This window comes from Chroicocephalus ridibundus, chromosome 1 (genome assembly GCF_963924245.1).
Source record: "Chroicocephalus ridibundus chromosome 1, bChrRid1.1, whole genome shotgun sequence".
NCBI lineage: Eukaryota > Metazoa > Chordata > Aves > Charadriiformes > Laridae > Chroicocephalus > Chroicocephalus ridibundus.
This window is the reverse complement of record NC_086284.1, coordinates 83168136-83194675: the sequence shown is the minus strand read 5'-3', so window position 1 is coordinate 83194675 and position 26540 is coordinate 83168136. Positions and strand designations below refer to the sequence as shown.

The window sequence follows — 26540 nt, the reverse complement described above, 5'->3', positions numbered from 1 at the left end:
AAGTGATAGTTCTGTGTTGCAAAGCTACACAACATAATGGTTACTTTGAATACGTAAACTGGCTCGATTCTGACTAGTAGGACAGTGTAGCCTACAGATTTGTAGTTTATTCTCTAGCAGTTTCTATTGCTGAGTGGCTGGTGTAACACAAAGCTGAAAACATTCATGGTCTGCAGAGGCAGTTGTTAGACTAGGTAAAGTATTGAAAAGTAAGTTGCCTGTCATTTGCATTACAAGCTTCAGTGTCAAAACAAACACTTATCATTCAGGGGTGAATACAATTGCATCGTGCCTCTGGGTCAAAAGCAGAGGGCTTGTATCATTTACTTGTAAACTAAGCCTTACTTCAACCTTCAATGACTTTCACCAGTTTTTCTTTTACTGTGTTTTCAAAAGCTGAGGAACTAAAGAGATTGGGGTATTTGTGTATTCTATTACAGGGACTAATTTATTGAATTAGGTGAGCTAATATATTTCACTGAACAACATGGAAGCATCAGCTTGGCCCTTGCAGTTACAATAATAAATACTGTCAACATGAACGCATGGGAAAGTCTGGATTCAATTAAAATTCCACTCATTTTCTGAACCATGGAAAGCCAAACTCAGTACTTAAATTTTGGTGTGCTTTTGCAGCTGTTCATTAGTTTTTCTTGTGTAGAAAGTAGGCATAGTTTTGTTTCCCTTCTTCCCTCTGTTAGAAAATGTCCTATTTCAACTGTAGTTTGTTGCAATAAATACATAAGCAAGTAAATGCATGTGCCAGTGGGGTTTTTGGTTGGTGAGCAGGAAGAGAAAAATCTAGAACAAGTGCATCTATTACAAACCACCTCCTTCACATCAAGTGGGTTGTAGGACAAAGCTTCCTGAGCTAGTGTTGACTCAAGGTGGTAGGTCTGGTACATTGGGGTGGCAGGTACCAGCTTGTGCCCGGAAGCTATACAGATGCTTGAGCAGAGCATCGTTGCCAAGCTCAGGGTGGGCATCCCACTGGGCTGGGCCTGCTGACTTGGAGGCAGCTCTGCGGGTGAAGCAACTGCTAGACCCTGAGGTTGAAGAGTGGCATGGCTGGAGCTCTGCTCTCCCGTCCCCTCTCCCAGCAGGGACCATCCTCAGCTCTCACGTCTTAAGCTCTGGTGGATGCTCTAGTTCATCAGGTGTACTTTCCAAAAGTTGGAAGAGTATTCCCTGTGAATGAAGTCTGAGACCTACAGTTTAAACTTAGAAATATACAGTTTTAACAGCTGTGATACCTGGGCCTGAAATTTGGCCACGTTTCATCAATGATTATCTGATACTGTGCTAATTCAGACATCTCTGTAGGCCTCACAGGATATCAGATCAGAAGTGCCATATTCAAGACTGTAGCAGCAGTCTATGATTTAGACAGCTATTTGGGAAGTCCAGATTCCTGATGCAGTGCTAATCTGTTTCCTCAGTTGCTTTTGCGCGGTAAGGGCAGAAGCAATCTTCTGGATAAAGGTAATTTATGGTGCTCTGTAGAGATGTTCCCCATTTGCCACCGGTCTGAATTGAGCTGGGAACGAAATCCCCAAGTTGGCACCGAAAAATCTTTGACCACAAATCAGTGGGGCAGAGCATAATACTAGATAAAGAACAAATTCTGGTCTTCATAGCATAATTATTCATTATTAATGAAGAGTGATATTAATAATATTAAATGCAGTCTTAATAAATTAGAAAGGAGACTGTAGTTTTTATAGAATACCTTTCACATCTGTTATGAAAGCACCGTTTCAGCTGAAAATACGGGATTTCCTACATTCCTCCACACTATACACACTCAAGATAGAGTTGCCTGTCATCAAGATTTGCCACAGATTATCACCGACACGTAGTTTGCTTGTGACTTATCTTCTTTCTTCTTTTTGATGTGTCTGTGATAATCCTGGTAAAGAAAGCTGATACCTCAAATTTCCTCTTGTTTAGTAAGATTTAGATAGGCTTACTCTCTGAGAAGATCATGTGAGATCGTGATACCTCATAATATTTGCAAAGATCTGAAATTTTCCTAGAAAATAGTTTTAAAACATCTCCACTATTTTCAAAATGAAAAGAGAATTAAGGGTGATTAAAGGAAATATTCTGCTCTTGGTGCTGGGAAATCTCTCCAGAAAGGCAGGCTTTTATTTTTTTTGTAAGGCATATTTGGATGTGGGAGAGGGATTTCTTCTGCTCTGGGAAGTGTGATGCCTTTGAGTTATACAGAATTTGTCTGAGGACCATAGCTGGAAAAAAACAGCGATACCTCGTAATGGTTTTAACTTGCTGTTTGTTAATTCTCTAATGATGATCGCTTAGTGAATATAACTAAATTAGGAAAGCAGAGCAAGATATGTATGGACAAATGCCATGAAGCCTTAGTAAACCTGGTGACTTAACTGCTTATGCTTAAATACAGTCTTAAATCACAAGAGAAATGTGAGTTTTGTGGATTTTAGCATTGTCTTGGTATTATTATTAATGTTTTTGTACAAAACCATAGATGTTATGAAATGCAATTTTAGTCTTTCTGGTCCTAAAATCTAGGGATAATGCAGTAAGGTGCTATAAGAAAGCCTTTCTTGCAGTTTTCCTTATTCTCCCTGGTTTCTGCCTTTGATATTAATCTTAAATTTCTGCAAAAGTTATGTTTACTTGGGCACAATTTTCATAAAAGAGTGACATATATTAGCTGGAAAGAAAGAATTGTATTTTATTACAGTCTGGTACAAACCTTAAGTTATGTATCACGGAATAAGCAGCAATTCGACACGAATTATATCTTTGACCTTACCAAAAACTAGTCGTGTGCAATCTGGGAAGTGAAAATGAGTGAATCTACATCTTAAATGATCTTCTGTGTTGGGATGTACTAATCTGGACAATGATAAGTGACTGTGGTTTTGTGTCATGATCTTTCTCAGTTACGTGAAGAGTTTGACCGGGGCATCGATGTTGTATTAGACGAAGAGCACAGCATTCATGATGTTGCTGCTTTATTAAAGGAATTTCTGCGTGACATGCCTGACCCGCTTCTCACCAGAGAACTTTATACACCTTTCATCAACACTCTCTGTGAGCTCTGCAGCATTTTGATTTACTGGTTTTCAAAAGCATACCTGTTTGAATTCTGTAATCGCTACTAACTGTATTCTTTTTTCTGTGCATTTAACACTCTGGCCTTGATTTGCTCCAAATGTTTGTATAGTATAAATTTGCTGAGGTCTTTCCTTGGTTTTAATACTGTCTAAGTATAGCCCAGAAAAGTAGAAACAACGGAGATTGCACTTATTATGCCTATTTTTTGCATTCATGTATGGGATGTGATTCATATTACCTATTAAATCCTGACCCTGTCATTTGTTCAGCAGTAGCAGATGACAGGCCCCCATTTGAATTCTGGTATCTTAGCAGTGTTAACGCTTTCAAATTTTAGAGCTATTCACTGACCAAAAATGCCAGTCTGGCTCCAAAAACCTAGCTTCAAACTTTCATCATAATTAATGGACCTCAAAGCTGTCGTATTAAATACTCCCAAATGTGTTGCCTTATGCTGAGACCGGGGTGCAGACTCTCACAGATCTGGGAAAAAGTGAAGTTGGACCCTTCAAGCTTAAGCCGCTGCCTGGTCTGTGTTCTTTAGGTTCTTTCTAGCCCTCACGGCTCAGATCCTGCCTCCGTCCCATCTTTGTCACTGGCTACCATTGCATTTTAGATGATTAAAGCGATGGTGATTGCAGAACGTCCTTTACATCCCCGGTTGTTTTTCCAGTCTCCCAGTAGCTCTGCAAGATGTGAAATTTTAAGAAAAACCCTTTAAAATGGCAAAGGGATAAACTTGATTGGAATGGTTCCCAGCGGTGCCCTGTGTATACCAGCAGCTATACATAAATGAATGGAATAAGTGGAAAATAAAGCAGAATTTTTGTGTCCAGTGACAGTAATGGAGTGTGCAACATGGATTTTGCTCTCTTACAGGCTGAGAAAAGTTCCTGTGAACCTGTGAGCAAAAAGTTGACCAGCCAAGGGAAAAATCCCATAACAGTATTCATTACACTTTTGATATTTCCTTACAGTTTTTTCTTTTTCTTCTGACATTATAAGGAAAATGATCCTTAAACAAAGCTGTTCTTACGCCTTCCCTTGGGCTGGGAACAGTGTATTTGTTCTGCTTTTAGGTTAGTTGGAGTGATTTTCTTAGAATGTATTTTTTCCCCTCTTAGTATTAGAGCCAGATGAACAGCTAAGCACCTTACAGCTTCTCATTTATCTTCTACCTCCCTGTAACTGCGATACCCTGCACCGGCTGCTGCAGTTCCTCTCCACAGTGGCTGGCCACGCAGAAGACACCACAGACAAAGACGGCCAAGAGGTAAGTCCTGGTCACTTGTGTCCTTTCATGGTCTGAAAAGAGATCTTTAAAGCTGTGAAACAAACACAATGGTGGCATACCCCTGAAAGATGGGAGAGATTTCATATTCTTGCCTGCGCGTTTGCCATTTAGTTGTTTACTATGTTCTTAGGGGTGTGAGAGTTTAATTTTTATATGACTTAATCAGTAAAGAATCTACCACTTCCTTTGGGAGATTCACAGCGTAATCGACCTTGTTGTTAAGAATGTGTCATGTTATCCATCCTTTTTCCCCCCTTGTTTTATGCTGTTATATTCTATGGAAAAAAGGCTCACGTAGGAAAGTGTCAGGCATTCAAGAGTATGCTTTTTCATTTTCTTTTCATTCTCTGCTGTTGCTTTCCTGTATGACCTTTGGGGACAGTAGTTCACTTCTTGGTTCCCTTAGCTTCCTTTATGCACGGGGTTGTGAAGAATAAAAAATAAAGGGCAGAAATTACACCTAAAATTGTTGGAGCGCAACCATTAGTGCAATCACTGGTTGGAGTCAGGGTCGGGTTTTTTGCCTGTTTTCTTTCTGGCCTCTTTCCATTACATTCTGGACCAAATACAGTGAGAGGCTGGAGCGCACCCGTCCCACAGAGACAAGAACGCCCACAGCCGTGTAGCTTAGCTGGGCATCGACGCATGTGCAGCTGAGCCGTTCACACTAGAGAACATCTGACAATCCAGGCTTCCCATTTCCTACCAGGAAAATGCTTGAATTTATGCAACTCTGTTAACCTTGAATGAGATGGATACAGTCTGTCACTGCTTGACAAAGTTGTACCAGTTCATCTGTGGGAAGGACTTCTCTGTCCTCCAAACTGCAGCAGAGACTGCTTCTGATGTTCCTCTTCTGAAACTCTTAGAGAATTTTGTCTTCCAGAAGGAAAACCCTGCTGATTTCTGTCAAATTTGGATACCTTTTGCAGTTGGCTGGTTTTAACAATTGGCACTTTGAGTTTTGCCGAATTTCTGCCTCAAGTCCTAACTTCCAGTGTGGTGTATGTGACTTCAAGGCGTGTTTTACTTTTAAATCCACTTTAAATGCTATTATTTTTGACCTCAGCAAGGAGCTGATAAAAAGCTACACTGCTATGATGGAAAGCATTAAAAAAGGGCAGCCCGTAACAATTTTACTGTGCTTAAAAACATTGCATGTATAAGCCAGCCAGGGGTCGTGGTCCCCCTGGTCCTGCGAAGAGTTCTCTGTTGGTTCAGGACTGTACCCAAGAGGATCTTATTGCAGGGCTACAGGCTGATGCTGCTTAAGAGAGTTGGTTTGGCACAACAGTTGTATTAAAGGCATTTTCATTCCCCTTAACAGTACATCAGCTCTGCTACAGGTATTTTGGCAAGGCAAATTTACGTAAGCTATCTTGGCAGCATTATAAGCATCAGGAATATTATGTGCAATTGGATACCTTTTATAGATAATACAGTATTCTGCTCACAGTTATTTCAGCTAATCATTAATAATTAAGTGAATAAAGGCATACAGGGCAAGAGAAAGTATTTTATCACACTGCTATCACTGGAAGGGAGAACAGCCAAGCTTTGGCACACAAGCCCTCTTCGCAATTCTTTCAAAAGCCCTTCTCTCACGAAGATGAAGACGGATGACTAACTTTATTAAAATTACTCATTCAGTTAATTTCAGTGGATATGTTTACAACGTTTCTCAAGGGATGCCCCAAGGCTGCCCTTAAGAAAAGACTCACTGTTTGTACCAACAGCCTGCACATGCAGATCCAGGCACAGCCAGAGGCTGCCCCTGGCAGACTGGAGGCACCAGGTGCCTCTGCGTCCTTGGTGGCTCGGTACTCTGACAGGGTTTAAAAAGCAGGTCACCCGAAAAACAGCTGGGTGCATGGTGGTGTGCAAATAAGGGAGCGTGCTGTGCTCACAGTCACGCTGGGATGAGTCTCTAAACAAAGAGACAGCGTGTTCGTTACGATTGCCGATGCACCTCCTTAGTGCAGGTCTCTTTCCAAGATCGCACGGTGGCCCCCACCGGTAAAAAGAAAAGCTTTTTTTACTATCATCTCTGTGCTGTCTAGTCGAGCTCTATAAAAATAAACCTGGTGCAGTCGGTACACAGTTTTAAGTTAAACTAGAGCATTCAGTTAATAGCCCACTACAAAAAAAATATTAAAATGTTGCTTTGAAAGGGTTCGTTTTGTGCCACTCATTTCTTGAAATGCTATTTTTACTGCCTCTTTTTGGTGCCTTTTCCTGTCCTTTTTTTTTAATCAGTTTGCTCAAGTGTAACTGAAACAAATGAAAAATAACTCTCCTGATATTTTCTTCTTCTTTAAAAAAAGCCTGCAAGGAATACTGGGTCAACAGCTGAAATTTGCTTACAGTCTTATATAGTCAAACTGCTGGCATCTTCTTCTGCATTCCCAGAATAGCAACCAAGTGGAGACACAGAGAGGAAGCACATGACCCCTGCTTTTTGCTCTGTTAAAAGAACAGAAGGGGAAAAAAGTAGTCCAGTCACAAATGTGACAATGAAAATTTTGATTTAATAAGCTATATGACATAGTTTTCAGATAATTTCTGTCTAGCCTAGTATCTATTCCTAGTCTTCTACTTCCTCCAAAATCAGGTTACTATTCCTTCTTTGAACACAGAGTTATGAAAGCAGGAAAAAAGTATAAGACAATAAAAGAAAAGAAAAAAAAATCCACCCAACAAGGAAACATTTGGCATGTTCTAGGAAGCAAGCGAAAAGACGGGAAAATACTAATAAAAATAATGAGCATGCTCCTTAATTATCTAAACTGTTTAAACATGGAAAAGTGTGGTTTTCCTCACTGTGTCTGTTTCCCATCTTGAGTGCTACTTGAGTAAGCTAACAGTTTTCAGTATTTGGTCCTAAGCGACAGTAACATGCTGAGGGGGTGAAGTAGGAGGGAGGTTTCCCAGAGTTCAGAAGCATGCTGCTGCCGAGCTTCCAAGGAATTAAGGGCAGGCAGCGCTTCCACCTTCTGCTCCTCCAATCCATTTGAAAACATATCCAGAAAATGCACAGCGCTTGTTGCGGAGATCTCCAAGCGAGGTGTTTCAGCATTTCTAAAAATCGTTCATTTTTTTATTTGACAAGCTCTTGGTTTTGGTTTTGATGGATGAAGCATCTGCCAGATTGGGCAGTGTGTGTAGGAGGGGTGTCTGTGTGTAGATGTGTGTATCTGTTTACGTTAGACGCTGGGAGGCCCTACCTCATTTATATTCCGTTTTCTAGATTACTGGGAACAAAATGACATCGCTTAACCTGGCTACCATCTTTGGCCCTAACTTGTTGCACAAGCAGAAATCTACAGACAAAGAATTCTCAGTTCAGAGCTCAGCTCGAGCTGAAGAGAGTACTGCCATCATAGCTGTCGTACAAAAGATGATTGAAAACTATGAAGCCCTTTTCATGGTAGGTGGACGTTTCCCCATGTTACTCCTATGCGTTTTTAAGTTAAATGAGGAAATACCTGGTTGGTTTTAAAGTAGACTGGGATGAAATAAACGGTGGAAACTGCATTAAATTAGAGTCAATTATTATTATTGGTAGAAAAAGTAGCCTTCTACTGAATGAGACGGGTGCCCTAGTGGTGGAAGACACAGAGAAGGCAGAGTTACTGAATGCCTTCTTTTCTTCAGTCTTCACTGATAAAGCCGTCCCTCACGAATTTGTCTCTTTTTGTCTGCAAAGTTATGGGTCAGCTTAGCATGATTTGTGCCTGAGAGAGCCCTGCTCGGGGGTAGCAGAGGCCAGTCAGACCAAGTGGTCGGCACTATCCCATCTTCATTTTAATAAGCATACATGTCTTAACAAAAACAGAGGTTTCGAAAAGGTAAAAATAGCTTCATTTGTTGTGTCTTGAAACTAAGCAGCACTGTGTGTTATACTGAGGAGACTGGTTCCCAACGCAAGAGGAAGAACACTCTGGAAAAGTCCTTTAGTGCTTCAGCGAAGCTGGGTACTGGATACAACTTTGGTGGGAGAAGATGGACAAGCCTGGACTGTGGGCATGTGGGACTGATGGACATAGTACTATAAGGGGAAGGTGCCTACCAGGTTTCAACAGGGAGAAGAGCATGAGAAAAGCAAGTCACGAGCCCTGCCCATCAATCTTAGCCTCAGATGAACCTCTTTGTGGTTTTCTTGTCTTTTCCCTCACACTGTATTGCCTTTCATTACATCCTTTCCTTTATTTTTATTCTTGTTCCAGTGCGACATTCAGCGAATGTTTTTTCTTTTTCTTTTTTTTTTAAATGCTTTTCACAGTTTGGGGAAACTTTAGGTGCTATTTTTCCTTCCACAGCAGGAAAAGAAAGTGACAGAATGGCAGCCTTGTGCGAAGGCCTGCTGGCCCAGAGTGTGGCTGGCACTAGCACATTTAAAATAATGCTTGAATAAGAATACTTGCAGTTCTTTAAGTTTTCTTATTGATGTTTCTCTTTAAGAACATTTTACAGCACAGCCACATCTCATAGTACTTCAGGCACATATTCAGACTTTCAGTGCGGAAAGGGTAGGGCTTAGGGTTAGACCAACCTACATATGGTCTCTTTTAATTGTGACGGGTTTGTTCCTTTTTCCCTTCAATGCTTGCATTTTCAGCTGAAGGTTAAACACAGTGTGGAAAAAAGAGTTTTGTTTTGTTTTCCAGAGTAACTTTTCAGATTGTGGAGGAAGATTAGAATCAGATTTCAAAACGAGAAGCTAGCTGCATGTGAGCTGTCTCAGATGCTCTCCTAAAAGTTGAAATATATCGATGTGAAATTTATATAAATGTCTAACAGATGAGCATCTCAGGGTGCTTTCACTCTTCGCATTGCAATAGTTTGACAAACAGGATGGCAAGTTCTGCCTCTTTTCTGGGGCAATGTCTAGATGCACACATGATAATTGATCTGTAGGATTGTGTCAAATTGCTCATAGTTATTTATATTATATTATAAAGTTTCTACCAAGGTTTACTTTCAGCTTTTTCATGGCTCTTTTGGCAGCACAAGGAGACTCTGTATTCTGAAGATAATTAGCCTGGCGCTTCCTTTGGTAATAGATGCATTGAAAGGAAAAAACTTGTAGATGTCATTGTAATAAAACTGATCATTTGAAATCAGGCAGCAGCAATTCATTTTCCAAACCCATAAGAGTGGGGCCAAACCAGGACTGCTATTTATGCTTGACATTTATGCTACTTACAAAAAGAAAAACATCTGGACTCAAGCATTCAGCTACAGCTATAACATGCAGTATGTTGCTGCTAAGGTGGTTTTGTGTTTGGTTTATTTTTTTTCTGTTACTTTTGTATATGGGGAGTTTATAAAACTCTGATTGGCTTCAGCATTGAAACTGGAACAAAATTTGTGAAATAAAACCTAGGAAACCAGGATGTGTTTTGGAGCCCACACCACGATATCAGAATGATTCTGACATACCGGTGGGTCAGGAAAGTTCTGTTTGTCAGAATAACCGAGGATACTGGGGACTCTTTTTGTTAAGCAGTTATCATTAACATCAGTAATATGCAAAGATGTGGATTTCACATAGAAGATGGATTCTGACCTTGCTTCATTGATTTTGAAGTCTTTCATATCCAATTCTTATACAATTTCAGTGAGTCTTAGGGATGCATTAAAACGTTTTATGGGAATGTACAAAGGACTATTCTCTGCCAGTCTCTGAACTGTGCCCAGCAGCTGGGTGTGGGGAGGTGCAACTCAACCACATTTTGTCTCATTGGCTATGACTGGGCATGGAGGGTGTAGACGAGCAGCTTGGTCATGCATTTTCATCTCCTGGTGCCCAAATCCAGCCCTGCTGCACAGAAGCACTACAGAGTGTCTGAAATTTCTTATTTTAACTGTTAGAGGCTGCTGTGACCTCCTCGCTGAGGAGACAGTCAAGATGCCTCTCTGTGCCACATCAGTAGAAAGGGACAGCACAAAGAAGACACTTCAAGGGTCCCTCTGCCCTGCTGTGACTCTTTTGTAGCACCCAGGCCCAAAATCTCATAATACCTCCTACTCTACTGGAGTCCTGACAACCCCAGAGCTCTCTGATCCATCCCAGTACGTGCTCAACAGCTGTTATTTCAGCAGTGCCTTGGCTTTCCTTCTGTCCCTGAATTTCAGGTTCTCGTTCATCTACTCAGCCACAACTGCCAGTTAAAAAATTAATTCAGTAATAGTCATTGCAGCTCTGTAACGTCTTCCTGAGATACTAATGTAGTCTGTAAGTTTATAATTACATGCATATCATTTCTGCACTTGCAAGTTAATGAACTAAACTGAAGTAAAGTGCTGCACGGGAGGAAACCCAAACTCCAGTAGGTAGATAGCAAGGAGACCATCAGTACAAATCCAGTTGAAGGATCGTAGATTAATATGCCCTTTTTCACTCAGATAAAAGTCCTATAACTAAATAGAAATGTGAAGTTTGCATTTCGCAGATGCTTTCAGTTGGAACTGAACTTCCTGTTGGAAATCTTTCAGATGCATTTTCATGGAATGAAAGACTGATATGTTTTTTGTTTTAATAATGGAAAATATAGTTTTATTTTCCTGACAAAGTCCTCTCAGTAGATTCTTACAAGTTTATCAACTTGATATAAAGCTGAATAGTAAGTTACATACAGAAAGACGTGGATTCTGCTTTACCCTCAAACTTTATCTAGAGTTTATTCTACTGTATCAAAAGGCTGTCTAAATGGAGAAGTTACAGCACACCAGGTTTCCAAAAATGTATTCCTATAAAGAGAAGATAATTTATTTAAAGACTAGTATATCAATGACCATCAGTAAGATATTTTTCCAGCTAGAGGCTAAATGCGATTTTTAAGAAAGGAATATGTGGTCACACAAGTTTTTCATAGAGATTTTGGATCAATTTGAATTAAATGATGCATATCTTTTCAAATTTTCAAATTATTTCCTTTTTTAAAGAAATATTCCTTTTCTGTAACTTGACTCCCTAAATACCTCCCAAACTGAGGTGCTCCCCTGAGGTATCTGTTAGTAATTCTATTGCTATTTCCCAGGAAATGTCAGGGAGAACAAATGGCCCATGCAGTGTGACCTGAAGGTCAAGAGATTCAGGCTCTGACAAATTGCATCCAGAAGCATATTGCACAGTTGATGACCCCTTGCTGAGATTGTCTTGCCTCCGGCTTCATCTGTCATCTGTGAACCCGGGCTGTTAGTTCAGGTTTCTCAGGTGGTTTCGTCTGTTTCAGTGCTTTGGAGGTTGAATTGAATGTTCCACTGTGATGTGGACAAACTCACTTAAGGATGATAAGCCTCGTGTAAAATGCAGTTGGAAGCCCAAAGTTTATTTGGGCAGGTTTTGGAGTGCTATTCCTGCTACCCGCCCAGGAGACGTTGCTACATTCTGCAGCAGCTGAAGCTGTCAAGTGTTTTGAAGTTTCATTTCCATATAAAGTGCACTAGAGAGTGTTAGCAAATCAGAAGGCCAAACTCCAAAGAAGATGACACAAACTCTGGCTGTGCCTGTTGCTGCTACTGCCCAAAGTCCAGAGTGGATGGAGATCCAACAGGACCCACTTGTAAACCTGAGTTATGGACAGATGAACTCTGTCTTGAATCTGAATTCAAGTTCTCATTGAGCATGAGCAGGAATTTAAATGCTTCTAAATCCCAGGATTTGACCATGTGGATACATGAACATTAAATGTTTATAAGGCTTGATTTAGAAAAATGTTGACCTTTGTCAGCTCTCACTGAAATGAAACAATTGAAGACCTTCATAGGTAGAACAGTTACCATGGAATTTCCATTTGAGGAGGACATAAATAAGTCAAATGCCACAGAATATATGAAGAAGCATTCTCCTTCCTGTGTAATTATATTGTTTCTAAAAGAAGTGCAATCACTTGGAATGGAAATTTGTAAACGTCTCCAGATCTTTGAATGGTGGTGTAAGGTGAGAACCTTGAACTGGTGTTGTTGAGATTGCAATACATGAGTAATCCCACTGTTGCTATCAGATGTAATACCCAACTGGGTATCATTGGGTTTTTCAACAGTAATCGGCATTTGACATTGTACAAAGTGATCTTTAGCCTGACTTCACCTGCTGTTACATGAAATTTCTCTTTTAAATGGAAGCTTCTGAATATTTATTTTATATACACTCTGCAAATATACTTGTACTTAGTCTTTTAGATTAAGCAGAGTACCAAAATGAATGTATGTGAGAGGATAATTATCTCTAGCTATGTATTTTTTGTTGTCTCCATAGGTTTCCCCTGACCTACAGAATGAAGTGCTTATTAGCCTATTAGAGACTGACCCGGATGTTGTGGACTATTTGTTGAGGAGGAAAGCTTCCCAGACATCGTGAGTAATCTGTTTTTTCAACATCCTTGTTTCTGCTGGGAATTTCTGTCTCCCACTGGAAGTGTTCAAGAGGTTCTAGTTTTCCACAGCTCTTCTGCACTGTCTACAGTGGAGTAGAAATATCCTCCCATTACACAGACTCTGCCAAAGAAATTATGACTCTTGTACAGTGTTTTCTAAAGACAAATCTTAGTTCCCGATTCAGAGGAAAGATTGCATTCTGCTGCAGAGAACAGAATGACATGTACATAAAAATATTCAGTGCACTATTATCTGACAGGATGTATTCTAGTGATCTGCTGGTTCATGTCTTGGGTTTGTTGTAGTCTTCAGTAACAGGAGGCGTGTATTCCACTATCCTTGAAACACACCCTAGAGTGCCTTAACACAGTCACGGCTAGCCGTTTGACCAGTTTGTTGTTCTTTTCCTATTGTATACACATAGGACATTGTAAACAAGTCAACTGCCGCAACAGCAGGTTTATGGAGACTCTTTGGTTATTATTTACTTGTATGCCTTGTGGAAGATCTGAAGAGAAAAAAAATCACACCGTCACTATTGTAGTTATGATACGTAACATATTCCAACTTTGTGTATGGTGTATGTATGCCTACACCTGTGTGCCTTAATGCTATGAGTTTGTACAGTTGGATTAACAGGATTCCTGGCTTTCTCATGGGACACACAGTCATTGCCTTTATTCTAGTGAATCCCAATATGTCAGACGCAAAAATCACAAAATTTGACGAGCTTGCTTTAAGTGATTTTTAAGAGGTTTCCTAGACTCTAAACTCTCTGGGACAGATCAGACTTTGTCTTCCTGTGTGTGTGGAAAGTGCCTAGTGCGTTCAGAATAGAATTAAAATTGAACCTGTACAGTCAGTTAGCTATGATTTTTTTTCTCTCTCCCTCTGAACGTTGTATAGTTGGAGGTAATGTGTGTCTGGCTTTAAAGAGGTATAAAAGAAATAGTATAATGTAACACATGGAGGAAAAAGCTTTCTGTAATTATAAAAATTAAAAACAAAAATACGTGCAGAATATATCATCTTGTAAAGGATTTTATTAGGTTTTTGACTTAACCACATGAACACATAACATGCAGTTGTAAATTATCACAGATATTTGTGGTAATTGTTTCTCTGTGTTTTCTTAGTGTGACACAGACATAAAATAATTTCAGGCAGTTTCCGTCTGACTGATAAGTAACCATGTGTATATTTAGATCACAATAAATCCAGGATAATTAGAGGTACCTTAGCTGTCTTTTACACTTGTTTTCACATTTGCCATGACCCAAGACCACAACTGGGAGAGACACTGCAAATCACATGACATAGAGAAAAGTCTGTAGAGACTTCTTTCTTTAAGCCCTCAGTTTGGAATGATCATATTATTTCTAACTCAAGCTAATAAGAACCTTCATGCTGGATTTCACCGTCTATATAATGTAGACATAAAATTGTATCTCACGTGTGGTACGCATATCAATTGAGCATAAATTTATCACAAATCATTGTGATGTAACAGATTGTTGTTAGATCCTGTTCCCTTTAAGTCAATTGACCTTTCCTTGAGTTTCCTTACTTTTCAGCCAGCATGCACACCTACAGAAGAAAATGCATCTTTTGTGCAAAGCTGGTCACGTCTGACAAAAGGTGTTTTGTAAGAAAAGATTACAAAACCAAATAGGAACATATAGCTACACTACTACAATTTATTGTATTTTCAGTGATGGGCAGATAAAGTATCACTGAGATAGGAAAAACTTACTGTCATTTTTCTTCTACTCTGCTATCATGTAAGTGATTTATTCTTAATGTTAATGAGGTATGTCTTCACTGTGATCGCAACTTCTTGGATAAAATATTCCAGGCAATTAGAGGGAATGTTGCTTAGTGTTATTGCTAGGAGTGTGATGCTCTTAAGAGATTAATCTATTTCAGAATGTAATCTCAATTTTGAGGCTACATGTTTGTTGGTTATTTTTCCTGTAAGAAATGTGAGGCAGCAGATGATGTAGAGATGTTTGTCTTGATTTGATAAAAATGAGCCTACAAAAACATCCTTACTACTCTTGGAAATTTCCTGGTTGTGTACCCAAGATCCAAATTGGGATCTGTGGAACAGAAAACTTTACATACACTTGGGACAATCTTCATCAGAAAAGCTAGTTGGCTGCATAGCATAGGGTATGGAATAATCAACTTCAAGACTTTAATGTCATATTAATTGCTCTGAAGGTCCTGCTTCTGCAATTGCCCTCACATCTCTGCTTTTGATGTCATTACAAATGCTTTCTTGGCTCTGATCTAACAGAGAAAACACAATCTCTTTTCCTTCCCAGAGGAGGACAAATCAGATGTTCATCATCTTTCAGTTCTCTTAAGAGCTGAGCATCGTAAATGGTGTGTCAGGGAGTTTATGGAAGTCGTTCACGGTAAAGCACTAATTATCATTAGCAGCAATTATGAAGTGTGCTTCTGTGGATGACTTTCCCAACTTTCTTGTGTGTTGGCTTGATGACAATGGAATTTGGGGTTTTCAGCTGTAAGATGAAGCATCTTTAAACTAACGCAAAAATAAAATCTGTTTCTTACGATTATTTCTTGTTTTTCATGGTTAATAGTCCTTTTAGAGTAAATGAGTTTCAAAGTTATAGAATTTTTAAGTGGTTTTGGGTGGTGATGGTGAATTTAAATCCATCCTAACCTGTGGCACAAAGATGAAGCCATACAATAGGCCATACAGTGTGCATAAACGCAGTTTTCAAAGCTGCGGAGGCTCCCTGAATCATCGAGCCCTCTACCCTCTTACAGTTGCAACCACATCATAATCCTTAATAATCTGTTTTGTTGGTGGCACCTGTGTTGCTCAAATATGTATGGAAATTACTACTGCATGCTGCCAAGCCATCACATTCTGTATGATTTGCCTCTTGTAAGACATAATTGGTTTCCCATTTGGAAGCTTTAAGGTGTAACAGAAAAAGATTTCTGCCAAAACCAGAAAGGGATTTCCTGTTTTGATGACCTTGATGGCAGCACAAAAGTAGGAATATCCCCAGTAGAAGTAATTATTAACATCTTCGCAGTTCACCCATGCAAGTAGACTCTGCTGGATAACATCAATTCAGAAGGATACCAGTTAAAAAGCATAGCTCAAGACTCCCTCATCAGCATAGTTGGTTTTTGTTTTGGAATCTGAAATATGTGGCATAGGTTCCTTCTGCAGCTTTCAAATCTTTCAGTTTATAGGTAACCACTTTTTAAATCTTTTCCTTAATATAATTCATAACCACTAGAAAATACTTTAGTTGCCTTCCCATTTCTCACATTTGATAGTACCTAATCTTCTATTATTCTTTGTGGAAATCATAATTTGCCCTTACTCATAGACAGCGTATAGGCGAGTGGGTATCTCGTGCAGTATTTACGTTTGCCTCCCAAGTTAGTTTTTCCCCAGTGTGTGGGTAGAGAATCTCACAGCTATCCAGGGGAAGATGAATTTTGAATGTTAGTAAATATCCGTTTGCTACTGAACTCAAGCCATAAAGCAAACAGATGCAACAGTGGGAGGTGTCCCTGCCCATGGCAGGGCGGTTGGAACAAGATGATCTTTAAGGTCCCTTCCAACGTAAACCATGATTCTATGATGATTGAAAAGTTTTGTTTTAAGGAATATGTGAGAATTCATTCTTTATTTGGAAAGATGCGAGCCAAAGTCTTCTGTAAGTTGTGTTTTATTTTGTTTGTGAAGAGCATGGTAAAACTGCAAATGTGTAAGATCAATTTACAACTTTAAAGTGTTTTGATGGCTTCTTGTAGTAAGATTGTCAGAGTCCGCCGGCATTTTCTTTGATTTTTAAAACAATTTTTTCCAAAAAAATTTGAAAGTGGTATTTTATATACATATATTTGCGTGGGCTTACTAGCAGAAACTGTAAATGAGTTTCGAAACTTGAACATTTGGATCTTTCCAAAGACTTGACAGTTTCCATTCAAGTAAATTTTTATCAGGAGCTCTGTCTTGAGAAGAGATAGACTATAACAGATCATTCAAGGTAAGACATGAAATCAGTGTTTCACAAAGCTCCAGTTTATGTTCACGCATTCTTTCATTTCCATTTCCCATTCCCCTATTCCTTGTGTTACCTTGCCATGGCTAAGAGGTGGTATACCTCTCTCTTTGCCCTGTGCAACATAGTTAGGTTTTGATCATGCAAAGGTTTACATGCGATAAGCCTTATTGTCACCATTAGTGTGAAGTATGTCTGTATGCTAGCGGGGTGAGGTTTAGATGACGTTCAGTTTAGAAAGCTGGAGAGAAAGACATTTGGTCATAGGAAACCTACAGATACCAACATTCCTCCCCATTTCTCTCAGGTCATTTTGGTTCTTCTAATTCGCAAGACATTGCTTAAACCTCATCTTAACTCACACTCACTGCACAAGCCTTTTTAGAACTTAGGAAGGCAGAAAGAAAGGAGTAAGGGGCAAAAAAAGAAAAGATTTGTGATGGAGTTGTAAATACTTAAAAGACAGTAATTCTTCAGTGTGTGGCTCTTTATACATTAATTTATGTCGGACTCATCTTCAGATGAGAAGTTGAGATGGGAAGTTACATAATTGAGGCATGATTTACTTCTTTTTGTAATGACTCCCCAACATTACCGTGTCAAACACACTGGGAAGCCTGGGACAGTGCTACTTTGCCAAATGGTAGCTCTGTTTTTTTGAGTTGGCCCAAGTTAAGGTTCAGGATCAGTTCAGTTTTGGATTTCTTGCTGGGAGTTACTGAGGAGTAAACTTAGTTAATTCATTGCCAAGGCTTTATAGTTGCTTCTATACTGGAAAAAAAAAAAGGGATAATAATCATGATGTTGAGTGTATGTATTTTATGTTTTGGGACGTGCAATGTGTAAATCGGCAAGGAAAAAACCCAACAGCTTGAAAGTGGTGTTAAGTGTTGTCATTATTTCTCTATTAATATTTAGTGTGCTGTGGCTGGGCCTGTCTTACCACTGTGTATTTTCTTTATTTTCTTTCTTCAGTTTTATTTCATTTGTCTGGAAAGAGGGTTATTGTTCCATAACAAGTAATGTGCTTTGGCTGCTCACTCAGTTCAAGCTGTCTTTGGATTTGACGCTGAGAAGGGCTGACTGTTTTCAGTGCACGTTTACAAGAATGAGCCTCTGTCATAACACGGGCAATTAGAGCAGATATTAACGTGAGGTCACTGAGAGAAGTGTTTGACTCAAGAGAAGCAAAAGATAAGCATCTAGGAAACAAAGATCAAGGTGCAGAGAAATGAAAAATGAATAATAGAAAAATAAATTAGGGAGGACTGATAGGAAAAAAGTTATATTTGTTTATAGAGTGTTTCTACATACTCTTTGAGATGTTCAGTGACTCAAGAACTGCCTTCTATCTGCGTAGTAAACTGTAACAGTTCAAGAAATCTCCCTCAGTGTTCCTAACACACTTCAAAAATTAGAGTTGTCTCTCTGAGCCTTGGCTGGACTTCGGTGGGTCTTTTGTTTGCCTTTTTTTTTTTTTTCTCAAAATGAAATGCAGGCCAGGCTGTTGGTGATTGTCGTGGTTTTGGCAGGATTGGCCAATCAGAACGACAGATGGCCCTCCCCCCCCCCTCTCCTCAGGGAGGAGAGGAAGAGATAAGGAGATTTATGAGTTTAGAAAAAAGAACTAAACTACTTTAATGAAAATAATAATAAATAAGGAAATAAGAAATGATAATAGAATAATAAAAATAAAAAAAAAGCGTACAATATATACAAAACCATATCCAGCTCCCAGGATGACGATCGCGTCACCCACAGACACAGGGAGAGTCCCAGACAGGAGTCAGCGATGGACAGGAGCTGAATTCCAGAACTAGAGTCAGGAGTGCTCAGAATCGGGATCAAAGGCAGACAGACAGACAAGGTCCTCCTCAGACGTCAGCCATTGAAGAAAGAGAGTGAGCCAGAGCAGCCTTGCCCCTTTGATCCCTTAGCTTTTATACTGAGCGTGATGCATACGGGATGGAATACCCTGTTGGTCAGTTTTGGGTCACCTGTCCCGTCCGCTCCTCCCTGCAGGTGGGACCCCTCTACACTTCTCCGCTTCCGACCCTCTAACGGGGCAAAAAGCGAAGTTACCTGACGTTGGTTGTTACAGCAATAAGTCTAAGCAAGAGCCTCTCTGCGTACCATTCCTTGGTATAATCAGGTCTTATCACTCTGAGAATGAACACTTTCTGAACAATACGCTCTTAATTTCAGAGCTTAGTCAGTTAGAAGAGGCCCAGCTAAGAAGTTAAATTACAAAACAGAAAATTGGTTCTGTTTTACCTCAAACTAGGACGGTGATGTAAAGGTGAAAGGGTAAAAGAAGTTGTAGAAGTTATCAGCAGAGCCAGTTCTTTGGTTGTCCCCATCAGGAGTACAGTAGATACATCTGCTTGTCCCCTGTAAAATATATACTTTCTGATGTCTCTAGAAGAGGATCTTTCTCACAGTGCGAGAGGCGAGTTAAGGTTTTGATTTCTCCGACTGTGTAGTACTTCAGAATGGAAAAAGTGATTTTAGCATATACTCCTTAGTATCAAACTAATCTTCCCTATCATGCCCTCAGATTTACTGTTGCAACAAGCTAAATTGTCAAGGTAACATAAGGAATTGATTCACTATTTAATTTCCTGTGGTGAGCTGTACGGTTGTGTGGTTTTTGTTATTTTCTTTCTTGACAGCAACATCTTTTGATTTTTAGTGGCCTCTGCTGGCCACTTCATGGCAAAAGTTTTACTCATGGAAAATTCACCTCTGTACTGCTTCTGAAGTGTTTTCATTTCAGCAGCTGCGATCATACTCCTGTGTTTGATTTTAGTTGTATGATGTCAAACTGCACCTGTAACTGTGAGCATCAAGCATTTTTCATTAACATTCGTGTGCTTATCAAAATTTCTCAGGAGCCCTGAGATGCTGCGGTCAGAAGGTTCCTACTCCACAGGAGGAAGGCATTCTTCCACAGACTCCAACAAAGCTTCAAGCGGAGATGTCTCCCCTTACGACAACAATTCCCCGGTACTGTCTGAGCGCTCACTGATGGCAATGCAAGAAGAAGTTGCCCGCAGCCCAGATAAGCTGTACAAGGTACCTGAACAGTACACACTGGTTGGACATTTGCAGCCTAAGACAAAGGAGAATTCTTCTGCATCACAGGCTGGAAAAGGTAGAGTAGATCCTGCTTGCGTTCCTCCTCTTCAGTGACTGATGGGGGTTTCTGAAGTAATTAAAAAGTGTCGGGTTTGTATTAGCATATAGCAGGATTTGAGGAGCAATAGTGTGAATAACCTTACAAGGAATGACTCACCAACATCCTTTTTATGTGTTGGGCCCAAAGGGTCTGTGCTCAGTCCTCCTTACTAGCTCAGACAGCCATCAGGGATGCTCTCGGTATCGCATTTCTCAAAACTTGGAGCTATTGTTTAGGAAAATAGTACTATGTATGTCCTGCTTTTCAGCCTGTCTGTGACAGCGTGGCAAAGACTGATTTCTTGTCCTGGACTCTAGGACTGTAATACCTGCAAGGTTATGGTCCAGACTTTGGAAAAATGTGAGACTTTAAGATGTCAAGCTACAAATTTTCTCCAATTGAAAAGAATGACCTCAGCACCCTCTCACTGGAGAACACAGCCGAGCTGCACAGCTTTACATCTGCTACCAATTACACACCTAGCAGTACTAGTGCAGGGATCCATAATTTCCGAGGCTATCTAGGGAGTGCACACCTGAATGATTTCTTCTGTAAAGAACTGTGGTTTAAACTGATAGCTCACCGGCACTTCAAGATGCTTTTCATTTAAAAATATATATATATAAAGTTGCATTCATGAAATGCATATTTAGTGAGCCAGACTTCAAGAACTTTCAATGATTAGGGATGCAAATAACTGTTTGGTAGTATTTCTAAAAGCTTTTCATTTCAGAGGTATTGTTTAGGCACTTAATTCCCTTTGGAATTAATGGGATTTAGACTATGATCTCAGTTATATGCCTTATAACTGCCAATGGGCATTTATCTTCCATATTCAGCGTCTAAATCTCTGAATAGGTTTCAAAATTTGGTCAGATTTCTAGTAAATTATGAACAAGAAATTGCAAAGTTTTATCGTATTAACCATCGTTTGGACTTTAATATGCATCACAACAATACTGGACCATGACAAATCGGGAAATTCCTTTGCTGCCAGATGGAATCAGGAAAAAGGCACAGAACAGTTATAATCCAGCACAACGCCTGATGAGCATATTTCATTAAACCTCTGTTCTGTGGCAGCACTCCTGCGTGAGACCCAAGCGATGCTGCAGGTTGATAGCCCATGCCTTACAGTGACCCCTGGGGCTGCGGCTGCCTGAGAGGCCTTTGCCATTCTTTCCTGTAAAAAACACGTGCACTACCTTCTGTTGACCAAATCCTCCTGGTCTTGTGCAAATTCTCTGACTGACTTCAGTAAGGCAGAGAACTTTAGGGAAATTCCACTCTCTCGGCAAACTCAGGCGTCCTGTTCATACAGAGCTTACTGAATGCATCACAGGATCTGAGCCCGAGACAGCAAATAACTGTGAACAAATACATTTGAGATGTTTGTGTTAGGTGCACGGTAAGTCAGATGCTAGTCTATATTAACGACTCTGATGATACCTTACGTAAGATTTTACCGTTCAATTTGTATGTTTCTAAATAATGGCTTTAAGAGGCTCAATTCATCATCTTCTCCCTGCTTTTCCTGCTATTTAGATGTTTCCGAAGATCATTTTGATATCTGGGGCACCTGGCATTCAACGCTGAAAAGTGGCTGCAAAGATCCAGCAATGACAGGTCAGTTATTTCTCAAGTTTTAAGCCAAAACCTAGAAAAGACATAAACAATCTCTTGGTTTTGAGAAATTGCAGTGAAGCCAGTAGGAGAATTCACACTGTCCAGAGCTGGACTTTTAAAAGGTGAGCGTTCAATAAAATACAGAGAAGTACAGCGGTTAGACAAATGCGATGACATTTCAAACTGTCACAAGGTAATTTAAAGAGTCATTTTTTAAAATTACTTCAAAAAATAGTTTTATATTCTTCTAAAAGGTGGATGCCCGGTGGGGATTTGAGAGCTGCTGCCGCGGTGGCGGTGTGGTTGGCAACCCTGGGTGCTGACCCTGCCACTGACCATCATGGTCCCAGCAAGTCCCTCTCTCGTCTTGCCTTTGTTTTTCTCCCATCTGCACCCACCTCACAGAGGAACCATGAGACTAAAACACCCCCCTGCTTTTCAAGCATTTAAAAGATGTTAAGTGCTGCAAGGCTTTATGTCAGAGCAAAGTATTAGAGTCACCCGGTAATATATTAGGCACGGCTCAGATAGACGTAGGGCTGCTGCTCTGTGTCCCCAGGTTCAGCTGGTGATGAGGCTGATACACCTCCAGTCTCATAGCCTGGTGATATAAGCCCCCGTCCCTCATCTACAGGGTGATGCAGGAGAAAAGCAATAACTCATTGAATGCCACGTAGACGATTATGCAGACTGATGTTGTCTTTCTGACCCTGTCCCCCAGGTTCTTACGGGAACATTTACGAAAGCAGCTTGCTGCGACCCGGACAGTGCTCTCTTTCCCAGGGGAACCTCGCCATGTATTCTCCTCGGTGGCAGGGCAGCACCTCCGAATTGGACACCAGCAGGCAGGTGATGCGAAGGAGCCAGACGACTGCTGCCATTCCTGAGTGTCAGCTCCATCCCACGGTGTCTCGCGTGTGCAGTAACCCACAAATCGAAGTCGGCAGTAGGAGTTCAGAGCTGTCCCACTCAAAGTCGGAGCGGCACTTGACTTTAAGCAGTGCGGAGGACCTCAGCGAGCGTGGCTTGAACGCAGGTTGTTCGCAAAGCACAGCCAAGCCCCCCTACAGAAAAGAGCGGCCACCACCCCCCTACCCAGGCCCAGGAAAAACAAGCTCTGCATTGTCACAGCGATCGGGCGTTTCTTCAACGTTACACTCTTTGTGGAGACTTCAACGCCAAGAAAAAAGCTCAGGGACCAGAGCAGCTGGAGGACCGCCAGCCAAAGCCCCTGACCAGGCCACCTCCAGGCAGGAGCGGCCAGCCCCGCACACCCAAGCGGGTCACATCTATTCCACGGCACCTCACAGTCAGAACAGTAAAAATGTTTCGGAGGCAGACTGGCATGATTGGCAAAGGGAGAGGTGGCAAATTTGGGAGCTATTATCAGGTGATAACCCCGATGCCCTTCCAGAAACCCTTGTATGATCGGACCCTGCAGAACTGCCTCCGCCTCATAGGAAAACAACGGGGACATTGGAAAACGGGGGAGGGCTTGTTTGTTTTATACCAACTGAATTGCATATACTTTTTTTTTTTTAAACTTTGTTCACTTTAATTTCTTAATAGCACTGTCAAGCAGTCCATTTACAAATGCAGTATGTTCCTGTTTTTCAGCAAGCTTTTGAGACAAAACAAGATGAAAATTTTAGTCTGATAACTCTGTACGCATACGCTGTGTATAAGATAAAACTGTTGCTTTGTGTTACTAAAAATGTATTTATATATCTGCAGTTTTGATGATTGTATATTCTGTAATGGGTATTGTATGATAATCATATATTATGTTTTCGTATACAGATGTCAATCAATCATGACTGCTTTTTTTTTTTTTTAAATCACTGCACTTACATTACCGTGATATGCATTGGAATTCTATAGAAAGTGCACAAGCTGGTTTCTGTGCTTATATAGAAAAACCTGTTAAAGGGGGAAGTTGTTCTTCTTCTCACTGCCTGTTGAAAAACACTAGAATAGAGTGGAACATGAAAAGCCATATATTTTATAAGGGTAGTAGTGAGCTTAGAGGGGAAAATACCGAATATTTTTTTTTCTTATAAATATATTTGCAAACGAAATTAAAATTTGATACAAGATTGTAAAAATATTTTTTTTAGATTCTGGTAGGAAGCAGCTCAGAGAATCGACTTAGAGCAAGGCCGTGCCTAAACCAACTAAGGATGTAGTGCAAAGGTCTGCCCTCCCATTCTAGAAGAAAACCAATGGTGTGTATACAGGATATAATATATATATTTATAAATGTATGAGTTTATGTATTGTTCTAAATCAAATAAATAAACTGGAATCCAAATTTTAGAAAACCAAACCCAATAAATTGAGGTGTGTAACAACCGAGAGAGAATATGGCTTTTCCTTTTGAAGTGACAAAACTTCAGCATTAAGAAAGTTAGGGAAAGAAAAAAAAATGCAGAGAGACAGACAGACATACCAAAGGGAGTCACACAGAGTTTCAGAAATTAACATGACGTTTGGAGAAGTTCACAGCTGCATTTCTATAAATATTGTGCCAAAGTCTGGGTCAATAGTACTTTTTCAATAACTGTATGTTGCATTGTTAATGTTGCTGTTTTATACACGTTCTGGTGTTTTTAAATTGCAAAATTGTTTATGGCCAGCAGGTGGCAATGTACTTCAGTATTCTAGAGAAAAATTCTTTTTATCGCTTCTTGATAAGGGAAAGTGTATCATATCAAAAGAATTTTATAAAACATATTAGTCTTAATTTTAATGCAGTTGAAGACTTATTCAGTGATGTTGTCTTTAAGTTCTATCTTGTGCCATAATGATGGAATAAAAAGCTAAGAAAATAATGAGCATATTTTTTGCTCCTTTTTTTTGAAGTAAGATTTATATAAAAATTGATGTGTTTTTATTACATTCTTGAGTATCTCTGTCAAAAACATCTAAAAGGCTTAGGAGCTTAAGGAACACTTTCAAATACCACTTAAATATACAAGATCCAAGGTTTTACTTGAGTTCTGGGCTTAAAATCCATCATATAAAGACTCTGCCCATCATATCTCCATTTCCCAAGTAAAGTTGTAAGATAAAAGCACCAACCCAAGTAGAAAGGGGCAGGATTTGTCCTTTGACTGTTACAGGACTGTCAGGCTGGCCAGCCCTTTTTATGAATACTGCATTCGGTATAAATCTCGGCTCTCTTCTTCTGGTGGTTGCAAGGCTTTTCCACATCCCATCTTGATATGAAACTTGATAGGAAAACGTTCTTGCATGTAGCTTGTTGCAGCACCTCTGTGTCAATTTATTACCAAAAAACCCTCACCGCGAATTAAAAAGATAGTGGAGTATAAGGAAGGGCAAAACCAAGCTCTCACAAGCAATCTTCACTATTTGATCTTGTCTCGGTATTATCCCAGGCTTGATACAGATTTGCTACAGGGAATTAAAGCTCCTTAACAGTCCTCAAAAGTAGGCGTAGTGTAAATTGTGCTGCAGAAGATACTCTATTCACTAGATGTCCATCTCTTCATTATAAAACCCTTTGTAAATACAGAAGCACCTGCACATTTTTAACATTTTTAGTGAAAGATGTCTAGTGGTTACTCAGCCGCATAAAGAGCTTGCTTTTCGCCAGTATCTCTCTCTGTATATATGTGTGTATTACCATCTATATGGAGTTCATGTGAAAACGGAGGACAAAAAAAGAAGACCACCGCACACATTTCAATATACAATTGCTTGGAAGAAAAGAGATCTAGAATAAAGTCCGATGAATTAAACTAACACTTGCCAAGATGACATCATTTCTCTCTGTTATTTTCATTTGAACGGGACAAAGCAAAATTACCAAGAGCAGGTTGAGATGTAGAAATTTTTAGTTGTGCCTCTTTCTAGGCCGAAATCAGTGACATAATTTCTTTTGATGTCTTTTTTGTATTTCACAAGAAATGTAGCTCTGAAATAGTTTTATGTGTGGGCTGTTCCATTCTAGATGTCTGCAACGTTTTTCTGCCTGTGACACATGCTTTTGTACAACCGTAATATTCCTCTTATGGGGAAAGTCTGTAGTGCGGGGATATCAAAGCCTTTTCTCTGACTGTTTCCCTTGGGAAGGAGGGGGACAGGAGGAGGGGAGGAGAAGGGACAGGGTCAGAGATGGAGAAGAGGAGGAGGCTGGGACTGGCCACCCCGTCTGGCAGCAGCCTCCAGTTAGCCCTATTTAAGCCATTCATGCAACTGTAGGGCTTGCAGCTTCAACGTGTAGGCAAGAGCCCGGCCAAGCACTTGAGAGTGTCTGGTGTTACAAACCCAGGCCATTCCGACTGCTGGCTCGGGTGCTTCTAAGTTCTCAAGCGCTCTGCTGTCTACATGGGGCGCCTAGGCTGCTACCATGGCACAGCTTAACGCCACTCAGGTCCTCTCTGTAGTTGAAATGATGTGGTTCAATGGGCTGGAATTTGTGGTTGTACGGTCTCGGGAGAGGGGGCGGGTCCTGTTTTTTACTGGTCTTGTTTCACAGGCACCGGTGGAGGTCAAAAAACTTCTATTCCAGCCTTTCTGGAGTACCATCTTGTCCTGTGGCACTGGTCTGGCAAAAGGTCAGGGACTTCTTTCTTTTCTGGGAAATACACGGGATGTCTGAGCCTCACCTTGCTCCCTCTCTCTGTCTCTCTCTTTCCCTTCTCTTTGCATTCATTTCCAAAAAAGAAGAAAAGAGTAGCTCCATTGTGCGATGCCGTAACCTTACAGAACTGCAAAGCAGTGGAAATGGTTCTCGGTCACATTAAAGAGTATCTTAACATCTTAAGCCTTTTTACAACATCACTGAGAATAGGGAACTACTGCTGTGCTACAGCCGCTTTAGCGGAGGGCATCTCGGCGTCCAGACAGTCAGGCAGTGCTGCAGAGACGGCAGAGC

General features: G+C 40.4%; 1 protein-coding gene across 11 annotated transcripts in view; it reads left to right on the top strand.

Annotated features, from left to right (window-relative positions):
• ARHGAP6 (Rho GTPase activating protein 6) overlaps positions 1-25377 on the top strand; it is a 343144-nt gene extending 317767 nt beyond the window's left edge. For 6 of the 11 annotated variants that reach the window (XM_063341543.1, XM_063341601.1, XM_063341525.1 and 3 more), the window contains 7 exons: positions 2928-3078; positions 4227-4375; positions 7644-7823; positions 12660-12757; positions 19728-19990; positions 21560-21640; positions 22362-25376. In XM_063341543.1, coding sequence (XP_063197613.1) covers positions 2928-3078; positions 4227-4375; positions 7644-7823; positions 12660-12757; positions 19728-19990; positions 21560-21640; positions 22362-23068 — 1629 coding nt within the window. In that variant the 3' untranslated portion in view covers positions 23069-25376. Of the gene's footprint in view, positions 1-2927; positions 3079-4226; positions 4376-7643; positions 7824-12659; positions 12758-19727; positions 19991-21559; positions 21641-22361 lie in introns of all 11 variants that reach the window. The other 5 variants (XM_063341575.1, XM_063341562.1, XM_063341552.1 and 2 more) reach the window with 2 other exon arrangements.
• The last annotated feature ends 1163 nt before the right edge of the window (positions 25378-26540 follow it).